The sequence below is a fragment of the Fulmarus glacialis genome, unplaced genomic scaffold (assembly GCF_000690835.1).
Source record: "Fulmarus glacialis isolate BGI_N327 unplaced genomic scaffold, ASM69083v1 scaffold16546, whole genome shotgun sequence".
NCBI classification, from domain to species: domain Eukaryota; kingdom Metazoa; phylum Chordata; class Aves; order Procellariiformes; family Procellariidae; genus Fulmarus; species Fulmarus glacialis.
This window is the reverse complement of record NW_009218916.1, coordinates 23,160-50,419: the sequence shown is the minus strand read 5'-3', so window position 1 is coordinate 50,419 and position 27,260 is coordinate 23,160. Positions and strand designations below refer to the sequence as shown.

At 36.5% G+C, this 27,260-nt stretch overlaps 1 protein-coding gene across 1 annotated transcript; it reads left to right on the top strand.

The window, feature by feature from the left end:
• SLCO4C1 (solute carrier organic anion transporter family, member 4C1) lies at positions 1-27,260 on the top strand (the record flags this gene model as incomplete). The annotated part of the gene is made up of 12 exons (XM_009580190.1): positions 1-264; positions 6,604-6,798; positions 9,515-9,611; positions 10,543-10,664; positions 11,548-11,663; positions 11,960-12,104; positions 14,028-14,223; positions 19,008-19,161; positions 21,711-21,898; positions 23,924-23,988; positions 25,851-25,988; positions 27,140-27,260. Coding segments are annotated over 12 exons (1,801 nt in total), but the record flags the coding sequence as incomplete, so codon positions are not given.

Sequence of the window (27,260 nt, the reverse complement as noted above, 5' to 3'; positions counted from 1 at the left end):
GTATTGTGGTAAATGGCCTGATTAACATTAGTATTTCAACAATTGAGAAGCGTTATGAGTTGAACAGTTCCCTCACTGGCTTAATCTCTGCAAGCTACGACATTGCTTTTTGTATATTGTCACTGTTTGTATCTTTTGTTGGAGAAAGAGGGCACAAACCACGATGGCTTGCTTTCTCAGCATTTATGCTAGGATTGGGCTCACTTATATTTTCCTTACCACACTTCAGTAGTGGAAAATACCACTATGGAGCTAAACTTGAAGGTAAGCTTATCCTTATGTTTTGAAAATGACTAAAAAAAAAAAATCTCTATAGTGACTTGGTGCAACTCTTCATTTGGTATAACAGTTAATCTCTGTTGAGGTCCTAAAAATAGGGTATTATCTCTAACACTGAAAATAAAACGATTCTGTGAAATCTGTAAGTTCAAGAGCTGTTTCTCTGCATAGTGAACTTTCTTTTTCGGAAGAGATCTGAGTGTCAATATCAGTTCTTGGTCATAAGCAACACTTGAATAAAATGCTTTTTTGACTTGCATTGATGAATGCAATTATAATCACTTTGAGTAAAAAATGATCTGGCATTTTGTTGTGAATAGGAATGCAAGTTAGGTCAGTGATGTAGAATAAATGTTAAAAGAAGGCTGTTAGACTTAACTTTCTTGTTGAAAGGTGATAACGTTGCAGTTCTTTTGGGTTTTGAAATGTTAAAGGCATCTTGAGTAATTAATTAACAATTTCACTAGTTCTTCTGAAACGTTGATTAAAACTCGTGGGTCTCTTTGAAATGAAGAGAGAACAAGCACTACTGAACTATTCTGAACAAAGCAGTACTGGGAGTAGCCAGCTCTCAGATCTTACATATCTTTTATCATAAAACAAGACTTTAAGTGCAGTGTGCTTCATGCCAACTATTTGCATCTCAGCTTAGTGGCATACCTGTAACTAATAAAGAAACATCCAGATATCTTTAAAGCAGGATGACTTAATCTTTTAGGATTGTCTTAATTGTTATTGCAGTGTTTAATCAGATTTATGCCTTCAATGACTAAGCATATTAGAGTGCTCACTAAAAAAATCAGTAGCTATTAAGCAATGTGATGGAAGGTTCTCAGTCTTCTGGTTGTTGATTCTCAAATTAGTTTTTTTAAGTGTTAATCATGTCACACTTCCATGAGCTGTCCAGACATCCACCATTAGTTAAATAACTTTGGTAAGCTATTGTTCCCCATCTAGTAAATGAAGATCTGAGGCAGAAGTTAATTGAACTTTTAACTGAACAAGGCCAAAAGAAAAAACTCTTCAGTGTTTGGAGGCCATGAGCAGATGATTATTTGTTACCCCTTAGTAGAGGGGCAATAGATTACTTGCTCCTGGCTCTATTAAATCCTATTTATCTCCAATTTCAGTTTTGGTATTACCCTCCCTACTTCACTAGTATGGAAGGGAAGCTGAATTTAATACAAAGGAGTTCCAATCTGATTGTAGGTTTTATATTGAAACAAGATACTGACAGAGTGGGAGTCTGAAGGGAGATGGCCAACTATTGCAAATGATCTCTCCCCCTTCCTACAAATTTTGGTTGCTCCTGTTTCATCAAACATCTGCCACTTCATCCACCGTTAAAGATGCTGTAGGTGTTGATACCATGTTCTGCATGGACTTTTTTTTTTGGGAAAATTTTAAATGGAAGGTGTGCTTTCTTCTCTATGGCACTGTAAGCTGACTGAATTTGTGCTGTTTTGACTGCTGTAGTGCGGGTACCTATGCTGTGGTGAGCAGATTTAGGGACTTAAGCTGACTTAAACAAAACACTGTCAAAGATAAATGACTACAGAGTGCAGGGAATGTCTGCACCATGACAGGCTCCATGTAAATCTGCAGGTGCTGTGCAACGGCAGCCTGTAACAGTTAAGTTAACCACAGTACATGATTTTATAGGATGTCTGGTTTAGCTAGTTCTGATGTTGATGAAGCATCTTAACTATACATTTAGCTGCAGAATTTAATAGCACCCCACCTCAAAAAACCTTCTTTGTTGCTTATTTGTTTGGGTAAGTAGTTTATAGAGATTTTAATGTATTGGGAGTAAACTCTTTTATTTGATACTTGGTATTAAAATCTGCAACCTAATCTATTTTTGAACGGTTCCTAGTTGGTTACTTGATTATTTATGTTCATCTGTTATATGTAAATACAGTGAGTTTCACCTGCAGGACAACTTCAAAGCATAGTTCAGTGCAATATTTAATATGGCTGCCAGGTTAATTAATAGATCTACTGTGGAATACAAAATACATCTAGCCTCCAGTATAAGGCTTACAGACTACCTGGAAGTACTTCCTTTACTTTTATTCTGAGTGTATACATATCCTACTCTACAAAACTATTCCATTGGAAATATTTATCATAGTAACACTCTTTAGAAATAGTTTAATCCATTTCATATTGAAAGAGTAGCTAACCAATGGTCTACCTATGTACAAAAATTTTTAGCCACAGCAAACACATCTTGCCTAATCTCCAGAAAGGTTTCAGACTCAAGTTTGTAACCTAGACATAACCAGCTATTTGTTCTGGTAACTTTTTTAGGTTACATAGTCTTCAGTGTCTCAGCTGGCTTTGGTATTTGTAGTCAGGAGCTCCATCTAGTGGTTTATCTGTAATGAAACCATTCTGTGTTTGATTACCCGTAGACATAAGAGGACTGTAAAAACTGCAGATGCTATAAGCAATGTACTTTTAAACTTCTGTCTCAGATCTTATTGAAACATGTTTAAATTTGTAAAAGATGTCTGTCACAGCAAATGTGACATGTAGATCTTCACTTGATACAAGGAAGATAAGTTTATTGTGAGGACAGTCAAGCATTGGAACAGATTACCCAGAAGGACTGTGCAGTCTGTATCTCTGGGGGCTTTCAAGACCCTGCTGAGTAAAGTCCTGAGCAACTTGGTCTGCATTTGGTTTTGACACTGTTTAGATTAGGAGGTTGAGCTACATGATTCCCTGATGCCTCTACCAACCTGAATTATTCCGTGAATCTCTTCAGTAACAGGATGTGAGTGATGTCTTTGGAAGAAAGAAATATCTTTGTTATTAACAAAGTCTTAGCCATTTGAGTTGAAATGTGTGTGATGTGATTTGAGAAAAAGGAGAATGACTTGAACACCTTTCTTCAGTTCTCTGTTCTACCAGAAACTCAGGTAGTGGATAAGTCATTTATGGTCTGAGAGTTAGTGAATCTTCTCAGAAGGGCATTGATTGATCTTCCATCCCAGAACATGCCAAGGACAATTAAAGATTGAAGAAGACTGTAGCATTTGGATACTAATGGTGACAGAATATGTGTGATGCCAGCCTCTAATTTGACTGTTTTGTCTTGCTCCATCAGCATGTCTGGTTTTTCTGTTGGTTTTGCTCTCTGAAGAAACTATCTTATTAGTCGAATAATGGATAGTGCTGCTGTTCTCTACACTGCTTAGTCTATTTCTCACTATCACTTAGATGTTCTATAATACTGTAACATCTGCCTTTAGAAACTAAGAACTTAGTCTTCATTCAGCATGTTCATTGAGCTTTGAGTGACTTTCCTATTCAACACTTAAAGGGCAGACAGATCTTTAAGTTTAAAAAGGAGTAAAACCCAAGCTGTTCTTTATTTCTCACTCTTCACAACCCTCTTTACACTATTCCCTGCCCTGCAAAAGCCCAAAAAACCCACACTTACTAGCTGCAGTTTAAGATGTGAGTAAAACTAGTCTTGACCTGTCTTACTTCTAATTAATGTCATTGCTAAAGCATCTCACAGTTGGTTCTGCTTTCTTGGCTAGTATGTTGCATTAGATATTTGGGAATATTTTGGCCTTTACATAACTTGGATTCAGGTAGATGTGTTAGATTAAAGCATGCAACAAGGTTTATAATGATTAAGTCTGTTGGATGCTGTTGTCTTTAATGCAGTTCTGCTATTTAAAATGCAAGTCTAATCCATTGACTTCGAGAAGGGAAAACAACTTTAATGAGAAAAAAGTAGTTAAAAATGGTCAGCCACCCATCTTAAACTTCTCCCAGAGCTTGGCTTATCTCAGTTAGACTTTCTTGATCATGTAAAAGCCAGTGCTTTCCCTCTACCATTCATATGACAGCAGCAAACAGGCTTGTGAATTTAATCCAGGTTAGATTTAAGCTGTGTAACTTTACCAATCAGCTTAAACCTTGGGCTGGTGCAAGGAGGGGATGACATGAATGGCTGAGGTAGGGAGAGTAAACTGTTGTTTGATGGCAGTTTTGACTTATGCTCGTTTAAACTAATCTCATAGTTTTGTGGTAAATTGTCTTTGCTTTTAAAATATTTCTTGGGAACATGAAATATGGTCCATGACTCCACTCAGCAAGTGCATGTGTACTTGCTGACTTTTAAAAAAAAAAAAAGAGGTCTGATAGCTGATGCAAATAAAAGGATTATAATTGTATTAAAGTGCATATTGATGGTTCTCTTAATTTTGTAGTTAGACCTGATTACGTGGTTCTGAAAACAAACTAGTGTGATAAGCTTCTCTCATCTCAATGTCAGGATAAATTTCCTGGGGCATATAAATTGAAGAGCTAGAAAACTGAAGGAGAGAGGCTATAATCAGTTACACAATGGCACAGACTTCTAGATTGACATGAACTGAGTCATTGGGTGTGGGGATGGGGATTCATGAGGAACCACAGTCTGTCAGAGTTTGATTGCCATTACCATATGTAATCTGCTTATTTCATGACACTATTTCTAGATCTCAAATTAGGCTACACTTTTGTCACTTAACATCGTTCATGGCATTCTCTTGCTCTGCGTTACTTGTTTTCTGATGTGTATATTTTAACAAAATACTATCATTTGTGTACTACAGTAAAATAACTAGCTAAATGCTATTTTAGACTTGCCCAATAGGTGTTAGAGGCTAACTTAAAACTGCAGGTATATTCTATATATGTGCTGTACATGAATATGTGTACGTTAAGATATTGTAGGACATGGCTTTTATAGCCATGTAGGACATGCCTTCTGTAGTCAGTTTTAGATGCTGTGCATGTAAATAGTACAAAGTTAACCTGATTTAAGACTTAATTTCCTGCAGAAAAGAGGGATATTACTAAAGAAAGCAGATTGACAATAAATGGAAAATATACTCAAAAACCCTTTAATTTTCAGAGTAGTTACTCATAATAAAATGTTCCCCATGTGGCTTCAGTATAGCGTTAAAATGAGGATTGTTCCTAAGTGTAAAAGAAGGAAAAAATTAATGACTCCTCCTCTTGAAGTGAAGTTTTCCCATCACTCTATGTTGTCCAGTTTCTGTGCAACAGCACTGAATCACCTGTTGTGTGCTACATGACTCCACCAACCACTATAGTTCTGTTCCTTCTGGAGAAAGGCATGATAAAACCCATGGATGCATTTATGATAACATCAGGGTAGACAGGTCTCTTTAAATATCTGCTGTGTGGCAAGCACTTCCTTATGATTTATGTCCTGTGAGCCCAAAGTGGACAAGCTTGCCCTTTTTTTGCTTAAGTAAAAAGTGTTCTCAAATGTAAAAGGACCTGAAAAAACCGATATAATAGCAAAGTATTGAGAATTAATCAGTCTACTCATTTGATCTGAAGGGTGTTTTCACATATTTGCTCAGTCTGGCTTGTTTCCACCAAACTCTTTCCACCAACCTCTTCCTTAGGGTTGTATGCTCTTCTGTGGAAAAACCTGGAAAGAACCATGCTCCTCTTCTTGATCTTGTCACTTGGGACTGTCTGCTGCTAAAAGTGCAATGATAGGAAGAAGAAGGAGAAGAGAAAACATACTCCCTGTTTTCGCTTCCTCTTTTCTCTTCCCTTCTCATAGTGCCAAACATTACAGGGGCAGGCACAACCTTAGGCTGTTCTACCTCTGCTTCCCTCTTTGTGTGTGTGTGTGGACAAGTACAGAGGCTTTACATTAACTTCTCATTCTGGAGATATGGCAGTGTGTGCTCTATGAGAGATAGTGGTGTGGTTTTTTTAAGTTTTTTTTTTTTAGCGAAACGCTTCTCAAAACAGTGTGTGAGAAGGGAGGATTATCTTTGCTTGCAACTCTGCTGACTGCACTTTCCTCTCCAGCTGTCCAGCTTTCCTCAGGTCATTCAGGCTACTCTGTCACTTGAGAATGGAAGTTGTTAGTGCTCCTCAGAATCGTTATAAGGTACAAGAACAAAATGAAGTGTCTGTTACCTGGGAACATTCAGTAACCTGTTGAATGACCATTTAACAGTTTTTTGCATACATCTGGTCAATGTGGCTTTCAACAAGCAAAAACGTTTTAATAAGGCTATTTCATCCATCTTTCCTTCCTGGTAAGGAAACAAAAACCAAACTGTGATAGTATTTCTTTTGGGGGAATATGATATCATAAAGGTTAGGGCACGGTCATATAGGATATATTAGTAGGCCTGAAAATTAAAATGGGAGCCTAGCACTAACAGCACTTCATATGTAGTTTAGCTTTCAGAACAGGTTTTTTTCAGTTGGACTGTGATGAGCTGGGTAGCAGAATTTTAAAGTCTTCCTGTCTCTGTCTTTCAGACACGTGTCAAATTCCAGGAACAAGCTCTGCTAACTTCACTTGCAGTGCCAGCGCAAAGTCTTCACTTCCCAACTATCTGTATGTCTTTATCCTGGGACAGCTGCTGCTGGGAGTTGGAGGAACTCCGCTATATACTTTGGGGACAGCTTTTATTGATGATAGTGTCCCAAAACACAAGTCTTCCCTTTATATAGGTAACTTTTAAAACTGTTAATAGCACATTGTCTGGGTAGATCATAAACTGCAATGCCTTACAAATGCTTTTGTGAATTCCTCTAATTAAATCAGTGTTGTCATTGTTTACTTATGTGCATAAAGTGTTTCTGTATCAGTTACTGTGCAAGTTAGGTATTAGTCTGCTTAAGTGTAAAGTCTTCTCAATAGTTATTTTGCAAAGGCTACTTTGTGCACCTCTCCTGCTGTTTTTTCATGTCAGTAACTGGAAGTGATGAAGTGGTTAATGTAGCATGCCTGTTAACAACAGAATAAGTTGTAGCAAAAATTTGCTTTTTACTGTCACAGGTATTGAAAAATACTGTATATCAGGTCAGTAGCCACACCTTACTATATCCTTTAACAGTTTTAGTTAACTTCTAACAGTAGGCTGTCCCCTCAGTACAGGACACTTCTGTCCATCATGAGATCAATGCAGTTCTCTAGCCACATACAAATTTGGCACTTCAGGAGGAAATACTGGAAGTATCTTTCCTTAATTGAAAGTAAAGGGATTGCCTGGAAACATGGAGAATGTGTTTGTCTTGTTGTGGAGCTGTTTGAAAGCTAAGGAATACTAGTTCTTAGCAGTGGTTTTTAATCTTTCCAGGCAGCATTCTCTGGGCTATATGCATTTTTACTGCCAAGTTCGTTGCAGTCTAAATGTGTTTTCTATGGGTATGAAGATATTTGCTATTTTCCCCATTTTAGGTGTAAGCTGATAAAAGTATGTTATCTATACTGATAACTCGCAGTAGGAATTCAAAGCATCTTAGATTCCTGGACTGTTTTCCAGACTAAATCAATATTTTAGGGGGCAAAATTGAAATCATCATCTATTTGCATACAATTCTTGCTTAATTGTTGCAGGCAAGCCACTTCATTTGATGCCAACAAATAGAATAGTTGTGTATGTTAAATCTTAAATAACAGCTTTTATTTTTGCCATTTGTTTTTTGTGAGAGAGAAGATTATTACACATTTTTCTGAGGCCAGTGAAATAAATAGAGCAGAATTAAGGCTGTCTGCATGATTAGGGGATCAAGAAGTGGCCTGAAAACTTAGGAGAATGGTGTCAGCATTTGTACTTAAAACATAACAGACCAATACAATAAATTAATGCTTGTGCGCTCTTCAGACAACTGCTGAGTTCAGAAAAACAGTGTATTCTGCTTAATACAACAAAACTAGAAGGCAAGTGAGTGGACAGGTAGCTACATTAAGCCTTAATTATTTTTCTTGCTTTTATGCAATGTACTGAGGATTTAAAATATATTGCATTGCTTTGCCTAATGCAAGAAGGCTTGTGCAAGGCAGCAAAAAAATCCCTAAAACTTTCTGCTAGTTTCTGTAAATAGCTGCTAGCATCTTAGATTATAAGCTTGCAACTCATAAGCTGGTAGTTTCTTTCTCTTCTGAAACTGGGTGTGTTTTCATGAGGACTGTTCTCCTCTTGCTGAACTGAGGTATCTACATCTAAAGCCAATGAAAAGTTAAGCAATTCCAAATGGTAGTTTGAACTGAATCCTCTGTAGGAGGAAATAGGCATCTTCTAAGCTAGGTTTGAAGTTCTATGGGATGAATGTGGACTTAACTCAGAAAGATCCTATGAGCATGTAATTATTTCCAAAATACAGAAAAACCTGGGATATGTGAACTCAATATTTATTTTGACTTACTGATAACTTGAGTGTCCCCTTCTATGTTCCTTCCCCCTCTTGCACCCCTCCCAACCCCCCCCATCATTCCTTTTTGCTGTCTAAAGGGAGTGAATTAATACTAAATACTCAGCATCCAGGTTCTTTGGAAACAAAGGAGAAATCCAGATTCTTCAACGTGGGGAAAAGCATAGAATATCAGCAGTAAGGATGCATGTCTTACCAATTATTTAGACAGATGTAGTTACTATTAGTTGCAAGCCTTTATCTGCAGAGACAGTGCTCCTGCCAGCAGTGCTAAAGTGCTGCAGAAATCTGGCTGGCAGGCAGGGAGACTATTGTGACATTGAGAAAATCTTGTCCTAAGGCAAAAAAAAAAAGGGTAGACCCAAGAGTGCTCTTTAGTAGGGTATGGTTACACCTGCAACTTTGGGTTTGTGGTTGGTTTTTTTTTTTTTTTTTTTTTTTTTGTTTAGAACTGTCAGGAGCTGTTAATAGCCCTGGCTTTGTATTTTAAGGCCCATATCAATAAATGGAAGCACATATGATTGAGTTCTCAATGAACTCAAGTGGCAGATATTACTCCAGTCAAAAGTTTTAATGGAACCTTGGCTTCTGGTCTTGGCAGATCTAAAACCCAACTTCAGACTCAAAATAAAAATATAAATATGTAGGTTCTTAAAGACTGTGGGCATGTACCATTAACAACTGATGCTCGTAACAACCTCACTTCAGAAGCTTTTTCACAAGCCAGCTTCTGTTTGTAGGCACAAGATGTGCAAAAGGCAATCTAATAATGCATAAAGATGCTGTCAGTGAAGCGTCTTTTGCTGAGCCTCCGAGCTGCAGCTTTTAATGAGAGCTGCAGATTTTCTTGTTGAGAAGTAAAAAAATTTTGTCTTCTACATGCCATATTGAAGTAATGACAGTGAAAGAACAGTCTGAATTACAGGAACCATTGGTCTGAAGTTGATTTAGGAATTTTTTTAAAAGAAAGCTTTAAAAATGTATGGTGAACTTGATGTATTTTCTTTTCTAGGAATTGGCTATGCCATGTCACTGCTGGGTCCTGCTATTGGCTATGTCTTAGGAGGGCAGCTACTTAATATTTATATTGATATCCAGATCCCGGAAAGGCAAGACACGACTTAGTCTTTTGTTTTCTATTTTCTTTTCCTAATAATTCTTATTAAAATCTTCAGCTTTTCTCCATGTGAGGAGGAGAAATTGAGGAATATTTTTGTTTGGTAAATACTGCATTGTCAAGAGCTTCTTTAACTTGGTAACAAGTTGCATTCACAAGAGCTTCTAGCAAGTGAGTTACCTCCCACAGTGAGTAGTCACTCCATTGTGTGTGAGAGTTTCTCTGTAGTGCAAATACTTAGTTCTAGCTTTCTGAGATATTAGCTATTTTAAAGCTGATTAACAAAAAAGCTTTGTTTTTTTATTAGTTGCTCATTTAGGGTTGGATTGCAACTATTGATTTCTTGTGCAAAAAGTTTCCCTGAGGTGGGATATGAGGGGTAGGATATTGCTACTTACCTCCTGGGAAACAGCTTGCTAGAAAATCTACCAGTTGAGTAGTCCACTACTCAGAAAAATAATGTTATAAATTGTACTACTGTCCAAACCAACAACTTCATTTATGCTTTTATTTCCTGTGTTTTAGGGACTTCGGATCAATGCAGTGGGATTCTCAACTTCTGTATTGGCTTTCACATAACACTTTGATTATGAAGATTCTTTCTAAAAACAGCTTTTTCAGTATCTTAATAATGCTACAGGATCTTGAAATCAGGGCCAAATAGTGGCCTTTAAATCGGAATGAATTTGACTGAGTTCAAAGCTTTATTTGATAGAATGCAATATTGTTATAACAGAGCTGATGAATGTGCTTTAAACAAGCAAACAAATTAATACATGTAGAAAACAAGAAAATGACAATATTCAAAGGCTTTCTGTTAAATCAGTATTTTAAAACAAAAGAATTCCAGCTGCACTGACATCTGAAATTGCTGATTTGAATTAATGAATGGTAAACCTGCTTTTGCCAAATTATTTTTCCAGTACAAAGATGGATCAAGATGACCCACGTTGGCTTGGAGCATGGTGGATAGCATTTCTTGCATGCTTTTTTGCAATTTGGCTTCTTATAATACCTTTTTCATGCTTTCCGAAACACCTACCAGGTAAATGTTTAACAGTAACAGGCTGCTTTGGAAGACAGATTTGTTTATACTTCTGGGTTACAGACTGCTGGACTGAGTGATTGATTCCTCTTTGATTCTGTTTCTCAGTTAACTGTCTCTGGCTAAAACCTGATGATAAATATCTTGTTTCCAATATGTAGCCTTTAAAACAAGGCGAATGGGCTAGAGGGGGGATCTTGTGTATGTAATGATGTACGGTAGGACTAGGAACAGGTAGAGCATGGAAACTGATGGTCAAAGTTTGGAAGATGCTTGCAGCTAAGCACCCAGGACTGTATTTAAAGCTGCTATGTTACCCACCAAGAATCATAAGGAAATTCCATTGACCTAACTCATACATTGTTGTCTTTGACTCTATTGCCTTATTGTTTTGGGTGGAGTAATAAAACATGAATCAAAGTATCCCAGAGCAGTCTTCAGAAAAGAGTAATTTTAATATAATTTCTGTACAGACAGATACTATCTAGGAGACCCTTGGAAGAGCATCTAAAGGAACTTACTATGCTTATCTGGAAAGAGAAATGATGGAGGAAAAGAAACAATGAAGTAGGGAACTGGGGAGAATGTGAGGATGATTTAAAAATAAAATAAAAATTGAATGGCCTTCAGGATAGTCTGAAATCCTTAGGATATCCCTGATAATATCTTCTTATAGTCAAGGTCTTCTGATGAAAGCATGATGCTTTCAGCCAAATTCTTTGATCTTTTTATGGATCTGTACCAATAAAATATTGAAGACTTACAATGTCTAAGCTAGTTTTCCCAAGGAAAGGAGACGCTTATTTTGATGCTTTTTTTGACTTTAGGTCTAAGAGCACAGGTATTCAATGTTTTCATTGTCAATAAATATGCCCATTTGTAGGAACAGCACAAATACAGGCTGAAAAAATCTCTGAAACTCATAATGATGGAAGTGAGGCACTTGTTGAGACCAAGGATATTGGAAAAACTTTTAAAGACTTTCCCATGGCTCTCCTGGTAAGGAAATCTTGAATTTATTAAAATTGATATATTCTGAGAAATTAAATTCTGTGTCAGGTAATACATAAGTGTTTAGAAAGGTAAATGCTTCTTAATTGTGTTATGATAGGGAAGTCTCCAGTGCTACTGATAATTTAATGCATATTCATTTTGTTGATGTTTAGGAGTGTTAAAGCAAGAAGCACGTATTAGTGAAGTTCCACATGAGAGTATCTACTTTAAAATATAGTTCTAGTTTACATGGTACTACAATGAAATAATTTCCTGAGCATTATTCCAATTTCCATCCATAGATACTGTTGAAGAATCCAGTGCTTATGAGTCTAATAATAGCCAGTTCTTCAGAAGCTTTAGTTGCCACTGGCTTTGCCACATTTCTACCAAAGTTCATAGAAAATCAGTTTGGAAAGACATCAAGTTTTTCAGCAACTCTTGGAGGTAATGGGGCTTTTCATTTTTAAATCTTAAATATATTGTGCTGAACTCCTTATTAACATTATAGGTGGAAGCTTATATAGGCATCTTGTGTTTGTTTGACGTGTTTGTGAATATACTTATATGAAATGCAGTTTTCACAGCAGAAGCAGTATTTTTATATTATTCTTGCGTGCCCTATGAAAATCCTGGTACTTAATTCATCAAGGTGCAAAGCTACTTGTCGTCTGTAAGTTCAGAAGATTTGGTACTCATATTCAAAGTAGAATGAGGACTTTGTGCTGCTGAAACTGTAATTTATTCCCTTCTTATTCTTGGTGAAAAACATTTAGTTTTCCTCATTTAAAATCAGCTGAAAGAGCGTTAAGCCTTGTCCCTACTAAAGGAAACAAGATGAAAGGCAGCTGGAAAAAAAGCAGTGCTTACCGCAATTAAGGGCTTGACTTGGCCTTTTCCTTCTTCAATTCCATCGTAATGTTACAGTGAGATAGCTTACAATAAAATGACTAATCAGAATATATTATAAAACTATTGTGTAACTGCTTCTATAGTTGGCTTACTGTCATTCCTATTATCCGATATGCAAAAGTAATAGGTAGAACAGGGGAAGGCTAGGAAAAGCTGCGTATTGGAGAAATTAATAGAAAAATCTGACGGAAGAGCTGCACTAGGTAGGGTCACATGATTAACTCTGACACAATTACTTCTGAAGAACAGCAACCAGATCAAGGCAGATAGGTCAACAGATGCTTGCAATAGGGCAGACTTAATACTTCTGGAACATGTCTTGCTAAATTACTTCAGCTGTATAGTGCTGCAATGTAAGCATATGCTTGTTGAAGTGCTCCTTCTCCAACAAATGTTTGGGAGAGACTTTCTGAATGACTTACTCCCCTGGGTAATACTAGATAGTGCTATCACTATTCAGACATCATCACTTCAGAACAAAGTATCTGCAAATTTTACATAGAAATAGCTTGGAATACATGCTCAATTGTTAAACAGTAATCAGCAGTGAAGTAGAAAACTGAATGTTCCTTTTTTGACTATAGAACTTGTCTGAATTTCTTTTTAATTTGAGTTGAAAATATTGATAGTATTAATCAAATGTATAGCTTTAAAGAAATGCCTACACTAATGTTGAAAGCTAGCTGTACCTGAACTAATGTTGAGCTAGCTAGTCTAAGTGTTACCAATGACCATGTTAACTGTTTAAACTACCTTTGACTATGGTAGCCTCTGCAGTTCTGCCACTGTACCTGAACTGTCTTTAAAATTAGCTATCTCAGGTCAGTGCAAGTTACAATGAGTTCTGTGTTGTATTGTAGATTAGCCATATAAGAATACTCAGTTAGGTATCTGGAGTCCTAATAATGCAAAGAGGATAACTTATTATGGACTATGACAGCAAAACTCACCCACCGATCTGGAGTTTTTAAAATCTTTCTGTAGATGCCTTATTGTATCTTGTGCTGTCTCTTGTATAATAGTGTTTGTGTTCTCTTGTTAAAAAGTTCATAACACAAATATGTAACAAAGAACATAGACATTTAAAAAAAACACTGAAGAAATGAAAGCATTTTCTGTTTTCATGAAGCAGCGTACTGGTGTTCAGGGATTCCTACCCAGTACGTAGTACTCTTAAGTAATCTAGTTTTGCTGTGTTGAACTTGGGTTTTGGACAACAATAACTTACACTGTCAAGTTGAACTTCTGGAAAGGCTAAAGATAATGTAAGGGTAGAATAAATCACTCATGCTGACAGATTCTGGTAAGATGGTTTGAAAATGACATCACATGGACTGCATCTTAAGATACAAGTGACTGTTGTGATTTTTTTTTCTTAACATAAAATTGCACTCTAAATTGCTTCACTAATTATATTTTGCATTTTTGTGTAATTGCTGGTGTCTTGTTTTCCTCTAGGGCTTGTATTAATTCCAGCAGCAGCACTAGGCCAAATCATAAGTGGCATCTTGGTTTCCAAGTGCAAAATGGATTGCAAAAGCATAATCAAGTTCATGATAGGCACTTGTTCAGTGGCCCTACTATTAAACACAGTGTTTTTATTTTCTAAATGTGGCAATGAACCTTTCGCAGGTGTCTCTGAAACATATAATGGGTAAATATATTTTAATGCACTCTTGGGTTTGGTGTTAATGTTTAAAATAAATAAGCTACATCACAGAATACAAAACCTTTAAAAATGTCATATTTTGCCTTGATGTATGAAACTGAAATGTTTTATGGAACTCCAAAACCTTGTTCATGGAATCTTTATGTAATAGATGATTAAGAAAATGCTGTAAAATGTTCTGAGCAGACTGGACCTGCTTCACAAAAAAATTCCCAGCTTCTGCACCATTCTAGGTGTAGTAGCCATGGTATTTACAGCTAATTTTGTATCTCTGTAGAAGTAGTGTGTCTTTTGTATCTCGTTTTATTAACTGTTTTGTTAACTAACTCCTGACAATCTGGGCAGTTTGTTCCTGAAAAGAGTCTGCCATGTGCAACAATTTCATGAGAGAGCATACGCTGCATTGCACCTTAAACTGATTGCAATTTTTCCCTAGAAAAACAGACATCATTGTAGCATCAGGTTCAAGCACATCTAGCCTCCATTATGAAAGATGCTTTCTCTTTTCCTGGTAAAATGGCTGATAGAGGTAGAAGTTTAATGCAAAGAGTGTGTAGCTCAGTGACCCGAGTTGAAGAATAAAATGGGTGGAGTAACAGTTCACTGAAACATAATTCAAAGTATTTTTGGCTAACATGTATAGGAAAGACTTCTCTAAACAATTTGTACTTTTCTTTCCCTTAAACAGCACAATTCTCATTCATAATGAGAATGCAGTCTATCACTCATTTTTAGATATTTGTAGTAAGTGTAATAAAAATTCTAGGATGAATGTTCTTCCTGTTGCTGTGAGCAAAGCTTACTCTGGAAACCAGTATGACAGTGGGATAAAAAGTCAGAAAAGTGACAGTAAAAATGAACCAAGATTCAAAGTAAATATCTGCAACAATAAGTATTCTTTAGAGAATGAATTTCTAGGTCCACTTTTAAAACTTCAGTATTGAATGTATGTGATCAAATCACCAGCATAGGCACTATGTTGTATAAAATGCCCAATCATGCCTTATAAGGAATTAACTGTAAGATTATAATGTTTCGATTCTCATAGTTTTAAATAGTACACATTTCTGTAGCATGAGCAGTATTTAAAAGCAGGAGGAAGGCAGCTAGCTGTGCCAAAACTGTGCTCTCAAGTGGTCAGTTACTCTGTCATGAATTAACGGAGCCAGAGGCAACTCCAGCTGTTTGAGGGTCTGCCAAAGAGCCAGATGCTGTTGTGCAAAATAACTCTAGCAGGCTGGTAGCTAGGGACTGCTAGCTGCCATTTGTAAAAATCATAAGCATGAGCAGTGTGCTGTGTAACTGGGTGAATATAACTTACGAATACCTTTTTGTTGTTTTCCCTAAATCCCCCATTTTATAAAAGGGTTAGCTACCACTATCTTGTACAAAAACAGAATTTCTAAGTTATACTCCAATGCATAAAAAGGCATTTGAACCTTAATAGGATGGGGAAGAGGATCTTTGCACTTTACTGACACAATAGCATGAAGTGCACCATGAAAATGCAGAAGATGTGTTGGGGGACAGATTGGTTTTGTAGCCTTTAATGCACATGCAAGTTGGTAATACTTCGAGGAAAAAATAAGCATCTAATCTATGGTTAGGCTTATACAGTTTCTTCACTTGATATTTATCATGCTTTTTGACTAACTTAAAATGAACATTTAACATGTAGAAGAACACAGGAAAGTCACATCTTACTTATGGAGGCAACTAATATCACAGAATATGAAGGGTACTAATTTTCCTAGGTCCTTTAAGGGAATCATTGACATAAACATAACTGACAAATATTACAAAATTTTCCCAAAAAGAGTGACATGAAAGACTAACCAGATATTTTTCAGGTCTCTCATTTAGGTAAATGTGAAAACAGTAAAACAGATAACCTGAGGTTAATGAGATAGAAATTCAGAGGGCTTGGAAGCAGTAGTGATTGAAGGCAGTCAGGCTTCCAGTTCTCTAACAGAGCAGAAATTTAATGCCATGATACCTTAACCATTTATTTGTGTTTGCTTTTCCAGAAGGCATACAAAATGAATAAACCAAATTTCATACACTGGTGACTGGAAAAAAAAAAAAATCCTTAAAGCCCAAGTTACCACTCATTCTGATTCCATCTTTACAACTTGCTGTATCAATTGACAGTATATTCAAAGCCCAGTGTTGACATTTGACACTTCAAACATGGCAGTGCTTCAGTGTCTGAAAAAATGCTAGCAGTAAGATTACTGTGGACACTTCAGAACTGTGAAAACTAGGATGCAGACTTTGGTTGTGGAAAGTTTATAGTTACCTGTTCAGCAAAAGAATCTGTATGTAGCAATTGAATACTGAAGAGGTTGTATAGAAAATAGTATGTGAAGCTATCCATATTTCTATACCAAGTCCTATGATAATGAGCAGCTGACAAAATGTACAGCTGAACTGATTTTCATCCTAAGTTAAATGCAGTTAACTTGTATTTAATAGTTTTGTGTAACTTTGGCAGTTAGGTAGTTTAACGGTTGCTGAAGACCTCTTATCTATGGCAATTTGGAGTTAACCAATCCTGAGATAACACTCTCCACTCAGTATCCATTATAAAAAATGTTTCAGTTTTATCTAATTCACAGTTACATGTTGGACTATAGTTTGTGGGATGTGTGACCTGCATCAGAATAGTTAGTGGCACTAATACAGTCCCAGTTCTGAAACTGCTTTCCATTAAGGAGTAAGCAACTAAAGTATGTAGTAGTAGCTTTAACAAATCTATAAGCTTGTGGAAGAATAGCCAAGTGTCTGACTCCTGCTTATGCTATTGAACAAATGTTTCTGAAAGAATAAATTGTGAGAGTGCTCTGAGAGTTGACTTGGAAATTGACGCAAATTCATTTTTTGGAGACTTTGAAGAAATCCTTTGTGGCAAGCATTCTCTTTCTATTGAAAAATAGCTGGGAGGTAGGAGGGTGGGAAAAGCTTTTGTAAGTTTAGTACCAGAACCATATGAGTACAGGATCACTTCCGAGTTCATATGTTAATGAACAAAGTATATTGTTTGTAGTAATTCTGTTTATTACTAAATTAGGCTATAAGCAGAACTAACGTGGCTTATTTCATCTAGTAAACACTTCAAAGAATTGTTTTTCCCAAATTATTTTGCCCAGTATTTCCTTGAAAACTTGAAGGAACAGAAATGCAGCGACTATTTCTGTAGTTCTGTTCACTCCCACCAGTCTCTGGGACTCTGTGTTTTGTTTTGCTGTGAAAAAATCCCCAACCTGTAGAGCTTTCAAAGACCATGTAATGGCCTTATCTACTAGGCTTCTTTAGAAAAGTGATGTTATTAGAAAAAGAAGTTCCATTTCATAAGAACCTATGTACACTGAACTGTATTTCTTCTGTATTTTAATATTTCTCTGACCATGCATAACTAAAGGTTCAGTCCCTCTTTGTAAATCAGGGACGAGAGACATTGTCTGCATATGTAAACAGGACAAATGTTGCCATTGAATTGATTAAATACTTCTAGGCTTGACATGCCTCAGGCTAACAAGGCACTGTATCAACAAATGTGTGGTAAGTGAATTTCCTTATGGTGCACTGTAGTGCTTTAAGCTAGAGCAAACTCACTTTTTTTCTTCTATGTATGAAGAATGGACTAATGTAACTTAGTAGGGTTCAACTGTACTACAACCAAATGAAGTATATAGGTAGTTATGATGTCCCTAATATTCCCTGTGCAGTTTGAATTCTATGTAAGTAATCAGCTTAATTCCTAGATAAATTATTTCTCCTTTTAGTATTTGTGACCATCTTAAATTCTCTTGAAGAAACCTGCCTTTTAGGTAATGAAACCAGAAATTTCAGTTTACATTTCAATATTTAAACTACCGGTAGTGTCAGTATCCTGGTTTCAGCTGACTGAACTCTTAACCTGTGAAGCTTCTTTACTTATTACAGGCACTACTATTAGAAAATCAAAGGGTGTTTTTATTCTCTTCAACTATATCTTAAGAAGGTCCCCCCGCATCCCAAACTGATTTTCAATACTAATAATATAGTGGGATTACTTCAAATACAACCATACTATGGCCTATACTGGAAGTAAATGCCTACATTGAGAGTCGTTATACTAAGCAAGAGTTAAACTGAACTCTGTTCTTCATTAGTTATTCCCTAAACAGCCAGAGAAAATCTTGAAGGTCGTTTTGGGTGTGGTAAGACTTTGTTTTTATGTCATAGCACTCTGCATTTAGCATGTGCAGTTGTCTTGGTGCTGGAACAATCTAGATGTCTGCACAGCATTGTTAAAAATAGTAAAAATGCAGTGGGTTTGCAGCTGGACTTGAATCTAAAACAGAAGAAAACTCAGAATATGATCAGTAGAATAAACAACAGCAAATACTGCTTTTAATCTTGTTGCATTTTTTCTTAAAACTGTAAATTGAACAAATTCAAGTGTGTAAGTGTGTGAGAGAGAGGAGATGATGTAAGGTAAAAATTGGGTTGGGACACAGAATTTCATCATCTGTTTTGTGAATGAAAATTGGAGGAATAATCTATGGAAGTAATATGAGCACAAAAATAACTAGGTACAGAATAAATGGGAATTCCCTCTAGAGTTGTAACTACTAGGAACATGGCTTATTTTTAAACAATTAAGTGCGTAAATCACCTGAATTGAATATTTTGAGATTTATTATCCTGTAAATACTGCATTACTTAGTTACATATCTTCTGTTTTTAAATTACTTTATTAAAGCTTATTAACTTTCACCTTTCAGAACAGGCATGCTAAATAACTTAACAGCGCCATGCAATGCTAACTGCAGATGTTTGCGGTCTATGTACTACCCAGTTTGTGGCAGAGATGAAGTCCAGTACTTTTCTCCCTGTTTTGCAGGATGTGCATCACATCTTTTTAACAACATGAAAAAGGTACTTTATGGTATGAAGATAGCTGACATGGTCTGTTCTGGTTTCCTGCAAAATGCATTCTATATTGAAAACATTCTTCCCTTAGTATGACAGGAAATGGCATTATTTCTGAATCTAAGTGGTACTTACTGCAGGAAAAATTGGTGTGGATTGGAAACACATGTCTGAGTAGGATGAATGTTGGTATGTGTCAGTCCAATACTCTCTGACTAGGTGCTTTTAGATATTCCACTTGTGGAAGTGTAAATGTTTAATATCAAATTTATTTAGTTGATGACAGTTGATGTTACACAGGATTTCAGATTCAGCAGAGTGATACAAAAGATACTGAAAACACAATACAAATGGAAGTTACGCTTAGCAAAATATAGCAATTGCAATACACAGTTCAGTCACAATACCAGTGTGATTCCCATTACTGGTCTCTATAACATGCCCACCATCAGATGCTGGGCCTCCCCAGTTGTTGGGAAGGCATACATGGGTTGAAGCCAGCTCAGGCCCATTGCTGTCTTTGAAATTCTTCCGCTAGTTGTCTGGCTTTATTTTATACTCTCTGTTGGGCAGAACCACATTCCTCCCATGCTGGTCTGGCTAACTCAGGGAGACTTTCACACTCTTTTAATGAACTCAAGAAACATTTACACCACCAGTTGATCCACTCAACTGACATAGCTGTTTCTTTGTGCATAGCTTTCTTTGCAGCAGCTGTGGTCACTCACAGCCTGCATTGTTCTTGAGTTTCATGGGCACATCACCCTTTCCCATCTCCTCTAGGCCTTCTTCCATTGTAGGGTTTATTGGTCAGTCACAGTATGTTTCTCACTTGTGCAGTGTCATGTTGCAAATGTTAACTTCTACTAAACTTTCTAATGCTGAAAATACATTAAACCTCAACATACTTTAAATAGACTTGACAATCAGAAAAGTAGAAATCAGCAACTGCTTGACATTAAACTGCAGTTCTTATCTAGATCTTCAAGCATAATGTCATGTTTATTGCATGCATGGTAACCTGCTTCTGTGAGATTCCAAACCTTGAATGTCAGTTGCCCCTGATGTAGGAATGGTAAGCCATGAAAGTGGCTGCTTATTATCGAGCCTTCCCAGGACTGAGAGACTTTCTGTGCTTGTCTTTGTTAGTACAATAAAGTCTTGAGCAGTGATGTGGGAGGAGTGTAGGAAGATCCTTAAGGTAGGCAAGTCAAACCAGTCCCCAGGGTGCCTCTGGGGACTTCATATATCAGAAAAGGACAATGGTAAATGAGAGGAGGCATTATCTAGAAGAAAATGCAGGAGACTGACTACTTCTTGCTGTGAAAACTTCACACTTCACTGATAATGTTTTCTTTTTCTTTGAAAACAAACTTGGGTGAATTTAAATGAAGAGCATAAAACTGTTCTATTTGTTCACCTGCTTACAAAAGCAGTCCAACATTGTTTCTGTTCCTTCCTGCTTAAGATTTAAGAGTAGAGCTCACCTCTCTTCCTGTCAAGGACAGCCCAGTGTAAAAACCGTCCTGTTTGTAGCCAAGAGTGTCAAGCTAGGTGATCTGGGACTTGCCAGCATCTCTGAAGAATGTGAACTGTTGTAGTTTGTTCTGCTACTGTTGTAACTGGATATGTATTATCTAAGCTTGAAGAATAAGGCTTGATGAAATAACGGCACAAGTAGAGGTGAATCTAAAGAATGAACCCTGTTCAAGTAACGCTTTTTAGTAGTCAAGACAGTTAAAGATCTTTGGAGTATAACTTTTGAATTGTACAGAAATAATCAGCTTGGGTTAATAAACTAGGTAACAGTTAATATTAGCTTATTTCAGTATTGGAAAAATGACTTTTGAGAACCATGTGAGATACTGTCTTCTGTAAGGGAACTGAAGCTTTTGGCTACCCTTTCTTCAGAAGTTACACTTTGCAAATGAAACCAGTCTCATGGGGAAAGAGAAAAGGGACATTTACTCCCTTCTGCCAACCCTTGACACCCTCAATAGTGTTTAATGTTTTCAAAGAGGTGATTTGTTTGAAAGTTATATTGTCAAAATTTTTTATATCTATATAAATTGATATTAAAAAAATGGTTTTGAACACTGGAGCTTGCCCTTTCTTAATTCTATACAGTAACTGGTGTTATCTTCACTGATTCTTAAGATTCGAGTGCAAAAGTTAGCATTTCAAGGCTTATTCTGTTGGTGGTTTTGTATAATATGTACTGCATATGGTCATTCCTCTAACTCTAAATTTTTCTTTAGTTTTAAGGTTTTTTATGTTTGTACCTAAAAACTTGCTCCACACAAAATAGAGGCTATCATTGTCTTTTTAGATCACAAAACCAAAAATAATTTTTGCTCAAGTGAGCTTTTTGCTGAACCAGTTTTAAAAGTGAGGGTTACAGTGTCATGATCATCAGGAAATGAACTGTTTCCCATACTGTAAAGTTAGGGTTTATTCTTGTATTCAGTGTGATCCAGACCCAATGAACATCTATCATATTAGTATCACTTAGTGGCATTCTTAAAGCTAAATTTTGTTTTATAAATTACTTGTAGATGTACCACAACTGTTCCTGTATTGGGAAACCAAAAAGAGAAAATGGTTCAGAAGACTTTGTCTATGAAGCTGTCCCTGGGAAATGTCCAACACAATGCAAATTTTTACCTTTATTCCTGATCTTCTTCTTTTTTGCTGTTGTTTTTACATTCATGGCTGTTACTCCAACAACTGTGGCCATTCTCAGGTATGTTTTTTGGGCTGAGAAATGGGGAGCATTCTTTTGAAAAATCAGTGAAATACTCCAACTTGTTTTGCTTTGGAATGTGGGCTTAAACCAATGTGCAAGGGATTTCCTGTTGCAGTACTTTGTGTAGTAAGCAGGCAGTACTTGAAGCAGAGGACAGTCATACCACTGTTCGCTATCTCTGTCGTTACATATGGTTAGATACTGTTTGACTCTACTAAAAAAAAAAAATCTTTCCTACTTGTAGCAAAATCCCTGTTTTATGGGAGCACTGCTGATTGTTTTAGTCAAAGCAAGAAGGAATAAATGTGCCACGTGCTTGGATGAAGAAAATATTTAACTTGCCTATGTATCAGTAGTACCAGGAAAAGAACTAAATACGAATCAGTCTCATATTCCCAACCTTTGATTCCTGTCTCAGTTCAGAGTTCTGACTTGCAAAATTGCAGTCTGTTGAGAACTGTAGACTACCTGTTGTATGATATTGATGTTGTATGTGTGGTAGTCATAATATAAAATGTGACAGCATGTATGTGGCTGTTAACCAGTGGTTTGACAGTCTTTCAAATTGCTGAAACTCAATGCATGAAAGCTTAGATACATTTTTTTTTTTTAATATGTGGTCCTCATTCTGAAAGTACAGCTGTTTCACTTTATGTTGAAATCTGACTTGTACCTCTAATACTTCTAGAGAGAAAATATTAATGATGCCTGGGCATACATGCAGTATACACATGATGCTTTGGGAGAGTGTGGTTAGATGCTCTTTTTCCAACTTTCTAGGCAGGGGGTTGGGGAGGGGAGTAATACACTGCAACAGTGCTTTGTAGTAGCCTCCTGTTCAGGGTTGGTGTAATTAACAGCTTGTCATATTAGTGTGGAGGCAGAATAGTGTGAAGAGTTGCATTATCTTCAAAACTGCGCTGACATAGTTTTATTTAGAGAATTCTAAGCAATAACATTTGGAATTTTGAATCCTTGTACACTTCAACTGCAATAGTGAAACAGTTTTTATGGAAGAGAGGACTGTAGAAGCAGTTTAAATGTGCAAAACCTAATTTAAATACTAAATGTGAGGTAAGTTACTACAGTGTATTCGATATCTTTTCAGCGGGCCCATTTTGTGCAACTTCAAGTGTAAACCCATGTGTTCATGACAGTGTTCTAGTGCTAGAAACAACCAGCCATACTATGCAAAACTCATTCTCCTTCCTCTACTTGCCTTTATGGTAGGGGGATCCTAACAGTGACTGCTGATAATTGCTCATCTTGGATGTTTTTCTATGGCTAATCCTCATACATACTCCAGAATGAGGGAATAACTCCTGAATATTTAAATGCTGTCTTTTTTAGCACTGACAGTGCTTCAATGATACAGTTTATTAAAGAAAACAGTGCTGAAATTAAATTGTATAAATTAACTAAGTTAGGTTATATTTAATCTTTATGGTAGTATCTTTAAGACATTGTCAGGATAAAACATTTGTTGCTAGAGATTATCTGAAAGAAATGGGAAGGAGGTAAATTCTGTACAGGTCAATATATTGATTTGTATAGCATAGGCCAGAACTGATTAATTGTAAGGTCAGGTGACTATATGTAAATGTTATGGGAAATATAACACCTTGTGTTGTGCTGAAGCCTAGTCTCAATTCATGTATTGCTTCTTTAGGAATAGTAGCTCGGGACTACATTCTAGCACTGTCCTTAAATCCCTGGTGGTTCTGTGGAAAAGATGTTCAACAGTGTATCAGGGTCCTGCTGGTAAACTAGCTTTTTATTTCTACTGTTTGGTTAAACTAGTTCAATCTAAAATTACTTGATGAGCTATAAGAGTTGCTTTTGTCAAAACACCTCTTGAAGTTCTTTGGTTACTTGTTCTGCACATTGGATTTCTAAAACCCTCTGCAATTAACAGGTTAAAAGAGTGTATTAAGACAAAGCATATTCACTGAGGGACAAAGCAGAGAAATGGAACAGCAGAAGCTTGTTTACCAAGTCTTAAACTGCAAATCTTGTTTACAGGTGTGTGCCAGATAAACAGCGCTCATTTGCTCTTGGAGTACAGTCAGTGTTTCTACGACTACTGGGTATGACTTTCTTGTTGAAACACTTGCCTCTGCATAATCTACTTTGACGTTTTTCTAGACTTAAAAAAAAAAAAAATGCATTAAGAAGCATTCAGAGGGGCTTGAAGGAACCTGTCATTGGCTTATAGAATACGCTTGTTATGAGGCAGATGCCATCTGGATTCAAATTCCTCTTTAAATAGGGCACGTGTGCTCATTTTAGCCTTTCTTGTTCTTATCGAACAAAATACAGGTAACTCATTCTTTCAGCAAAAGGCACCTGCTGTCAATTCTCCCAGAAGGAGGCCTATTCTGAAAGTTGAGATAAGAAAAAGTGATGTAGTAGAAAACAGCTTCATGTAGTTAATATCTCAAGTTCCAGAAGTTAAAAGAAAGTGACATTGTGTCATACAGTTGTATCCTTATTGGCCATGCCAATATTTTAAAGTGGACAGGTGGAGTCTTCCCTCTTCTCCCTTCCTTTTCAATTCCTTTGACTAATTTTAGCCTTTATTGAAATTGTAGACACTTGTACATAAATAATTACTGAGTTTTTGTGGGACATCTACTACTTAAATTCTAAATCTAAGCATCTCCAGGATCTCAGTAAGGCAGGTAAATCACCTTAAAACATAAAGCTAAATGTAGGTATTCTCTGAACCCCACTCATTTGAATTTTCTCAGGTATATTTTAAACTCTTGGTTTTGTCTTAGACGCTTTTTAAATGGCATGTGTAGTTTAAGACTGGGTCAAGGCTCAGTTACTGAGTAGACTTTTATGTCAATATTTATTACTGCATCAATTCCATGCCATCTGAGATCAAGTATCTAGCCGTGTGAGTTCTGCTTTGCTGTACCTATTGAAACTCCAATTAATCTAAGTCCTTCTACCAATAAAGCTTTACAAGAGTAAGCATCCTCACAGGTAGAAATTAGCTGGGAGGTAGTGTTAAGTGTTGTATGAGGGCTCCTCTGTTTCATTTTCCTCAAAGTTAAGATATCTATGGCAGAGTCTTAACTCTTGACTTCACTATGGAGCAGAGGATAGGAGAACTTTTTCCACTGCCTGTACTGTCTGTGGCTGAAGAAGGCAGCAACTAACAGCATTACTACCAACAAGATATTTATTCTGTAGGCCTGAGGTATCATAGAGGGGTCCTAGACAGAAGAGCTGTAGTGAGGACATAGTTGCTTGTTAGCTCAAGAACAGTTTAGACCTTGAGTAGGTTAGGTAGACATGCAGTGATGTACCTAGAGTGTTTATAATAAAATTGACTACACCTGGATGCAAAACACTTATGCTTTATAAAGCACTATTGTTACAAAAATCACACAAATCTAAAATTCTACATAGGAATAATTTTAAACACTATTCACTTTACATGAAATTTTTCCTAGAAGCTTGGCTACATCTGAGGGATGGAAAAAAATGTATAATTGAACATGTTAACATAATAATATTTTAGTTCTCTGCATTTGGAACACGTTAATGTATATGATCTGAGAAAAGGGATTTCTTTTCCTTCAGTTAAAATCCTGCTTCCTTGATTAGCTGTTTTTCCCCCTAATTTTAATCACATTTTTCTTTTCCAATGAAAACTGAGGAAGTTAAAGAAGCTCAAACAAGAACAAACTTCTTGGTTGATAAAGTGAGAGCTGTATAGATAATTAACTGACATTCATGCATCCTACCTATTAATTGAGAGCCATGGAAGAGGCACACTTGCTATGTAATATGAGCCCTTTGATTAAAATGTTATGTTTAGTGTGTGGCTATCCCATTTTATTTTCCCCACCAGCTTGGCATTTCACTGTATGCATTAAGACCAGGTAAGACTATTTCAAGTAACTCAAACGTTCTAACATGTTGCTGTGGTTTTTAGGTACTATTCCTGGACCAATTTTGTTTGGTGTTGCTATAGACAACAGTTGTACTCTGTGGGATATTAATGAATGTAAAACTAAAGGAGCCTGTTGGGTTTATGACAATGAAAGAATGGCTTATTTGCTGATGGGCATAAGTAAGTGACTTCTTCATATTAAGTACATGTACAAGGTAATAGATACACTGACCTTGACTGCTAGATGGGAATTATTTTAAAATAGAATCTTAAACTTTTATGTTTTTAGCAGCAGTGTTTTCTAAAAAAACCTTTTTTTTCATAAATAATAAAAAGCAAAATATCTTGGAAAGAGCAAGACCACGTTAAGTGGTTCTTAAAAATGACCTAGAAAACTTTTTTTAATAACAGTAATACAAAACAGTTTTTTGCTTTTCATTCTTTCTTTATTGTCGCACTTTATTTATTGAATTTTAAGTGATTGGCACACATTTCAGTCTTATCTGGTTTGGTCTGTTGGCAGCTTAAGGTCTGAGGAGCTTTTTTCCTCTTGTCATATTTCAGTTCTTTTCCCTAAATTAATATCAAGATCTTGAAAATATCTCTGAACACTAGTCAAGAATTTTCCCAACTTGTTTAACAATCTGTTCCCTTCAAGTGTGTGAGGTATGTATGTCTAGGGGAGGGAAGGCAGGCTAAGCTTGCATCTGTGATAGCTGCTGTTGTCCTGTCTTCTAGCAACTGTGATACTTACAGTGCATAAACTGAACTGCTAACATCTAATCTTGAAACTGAAAAAGCAGGAGTCATAACTTCAGGTTTCAGTATCTTGCAGGCATATTTGTGATGAAATACAATCCCTCCTTTTTTTACCCCCGCTCCTTGCCCCTGCCAAGTTGCAGAAGCAGCACTAAGTACCAGTGATGAGTAAATGGAATAACATTTTAAGGTAGCTGAGGAGAGAATACTTAACAGGTTTGTATGTGGCGAGTTCTAGTTTGTGGCAAAGAGAATATTGATGCAATGAAGAACAGTACTGAAACAAGAAATAAGGAAGACTTGCACTTCAGGCTAGAATAGGGTGAAGAAATACAGAACTGAAGTAGTGGCAAGAGCTGCTGCAAGCAAGAACTGGCAGGCAGGTGAAGACTGAAGTCAGTTAGAAGACTGCCTTTACATTTGCAGTTCATGTAAAATACATTGAAATTCATAGCATCCATTTAAAAGTCTTACAGTGTAACTCAGCATGTGAAACTTCATAAATTACTGAAGTACTCTTGTCTACTATTGAAGGTGACTGCAACAAGGACTCTTCTATTCTTTGCATTCAGGTGCTGCTTGCAAAATCATCACAATCATCTTTATGGTCACGGCAGTATGTTTGTATAAGCCTCCACCAGCAAGTGCAGCCCTGTCACAAAAGGATTCAGAAATGGTATCTGCTATACACAC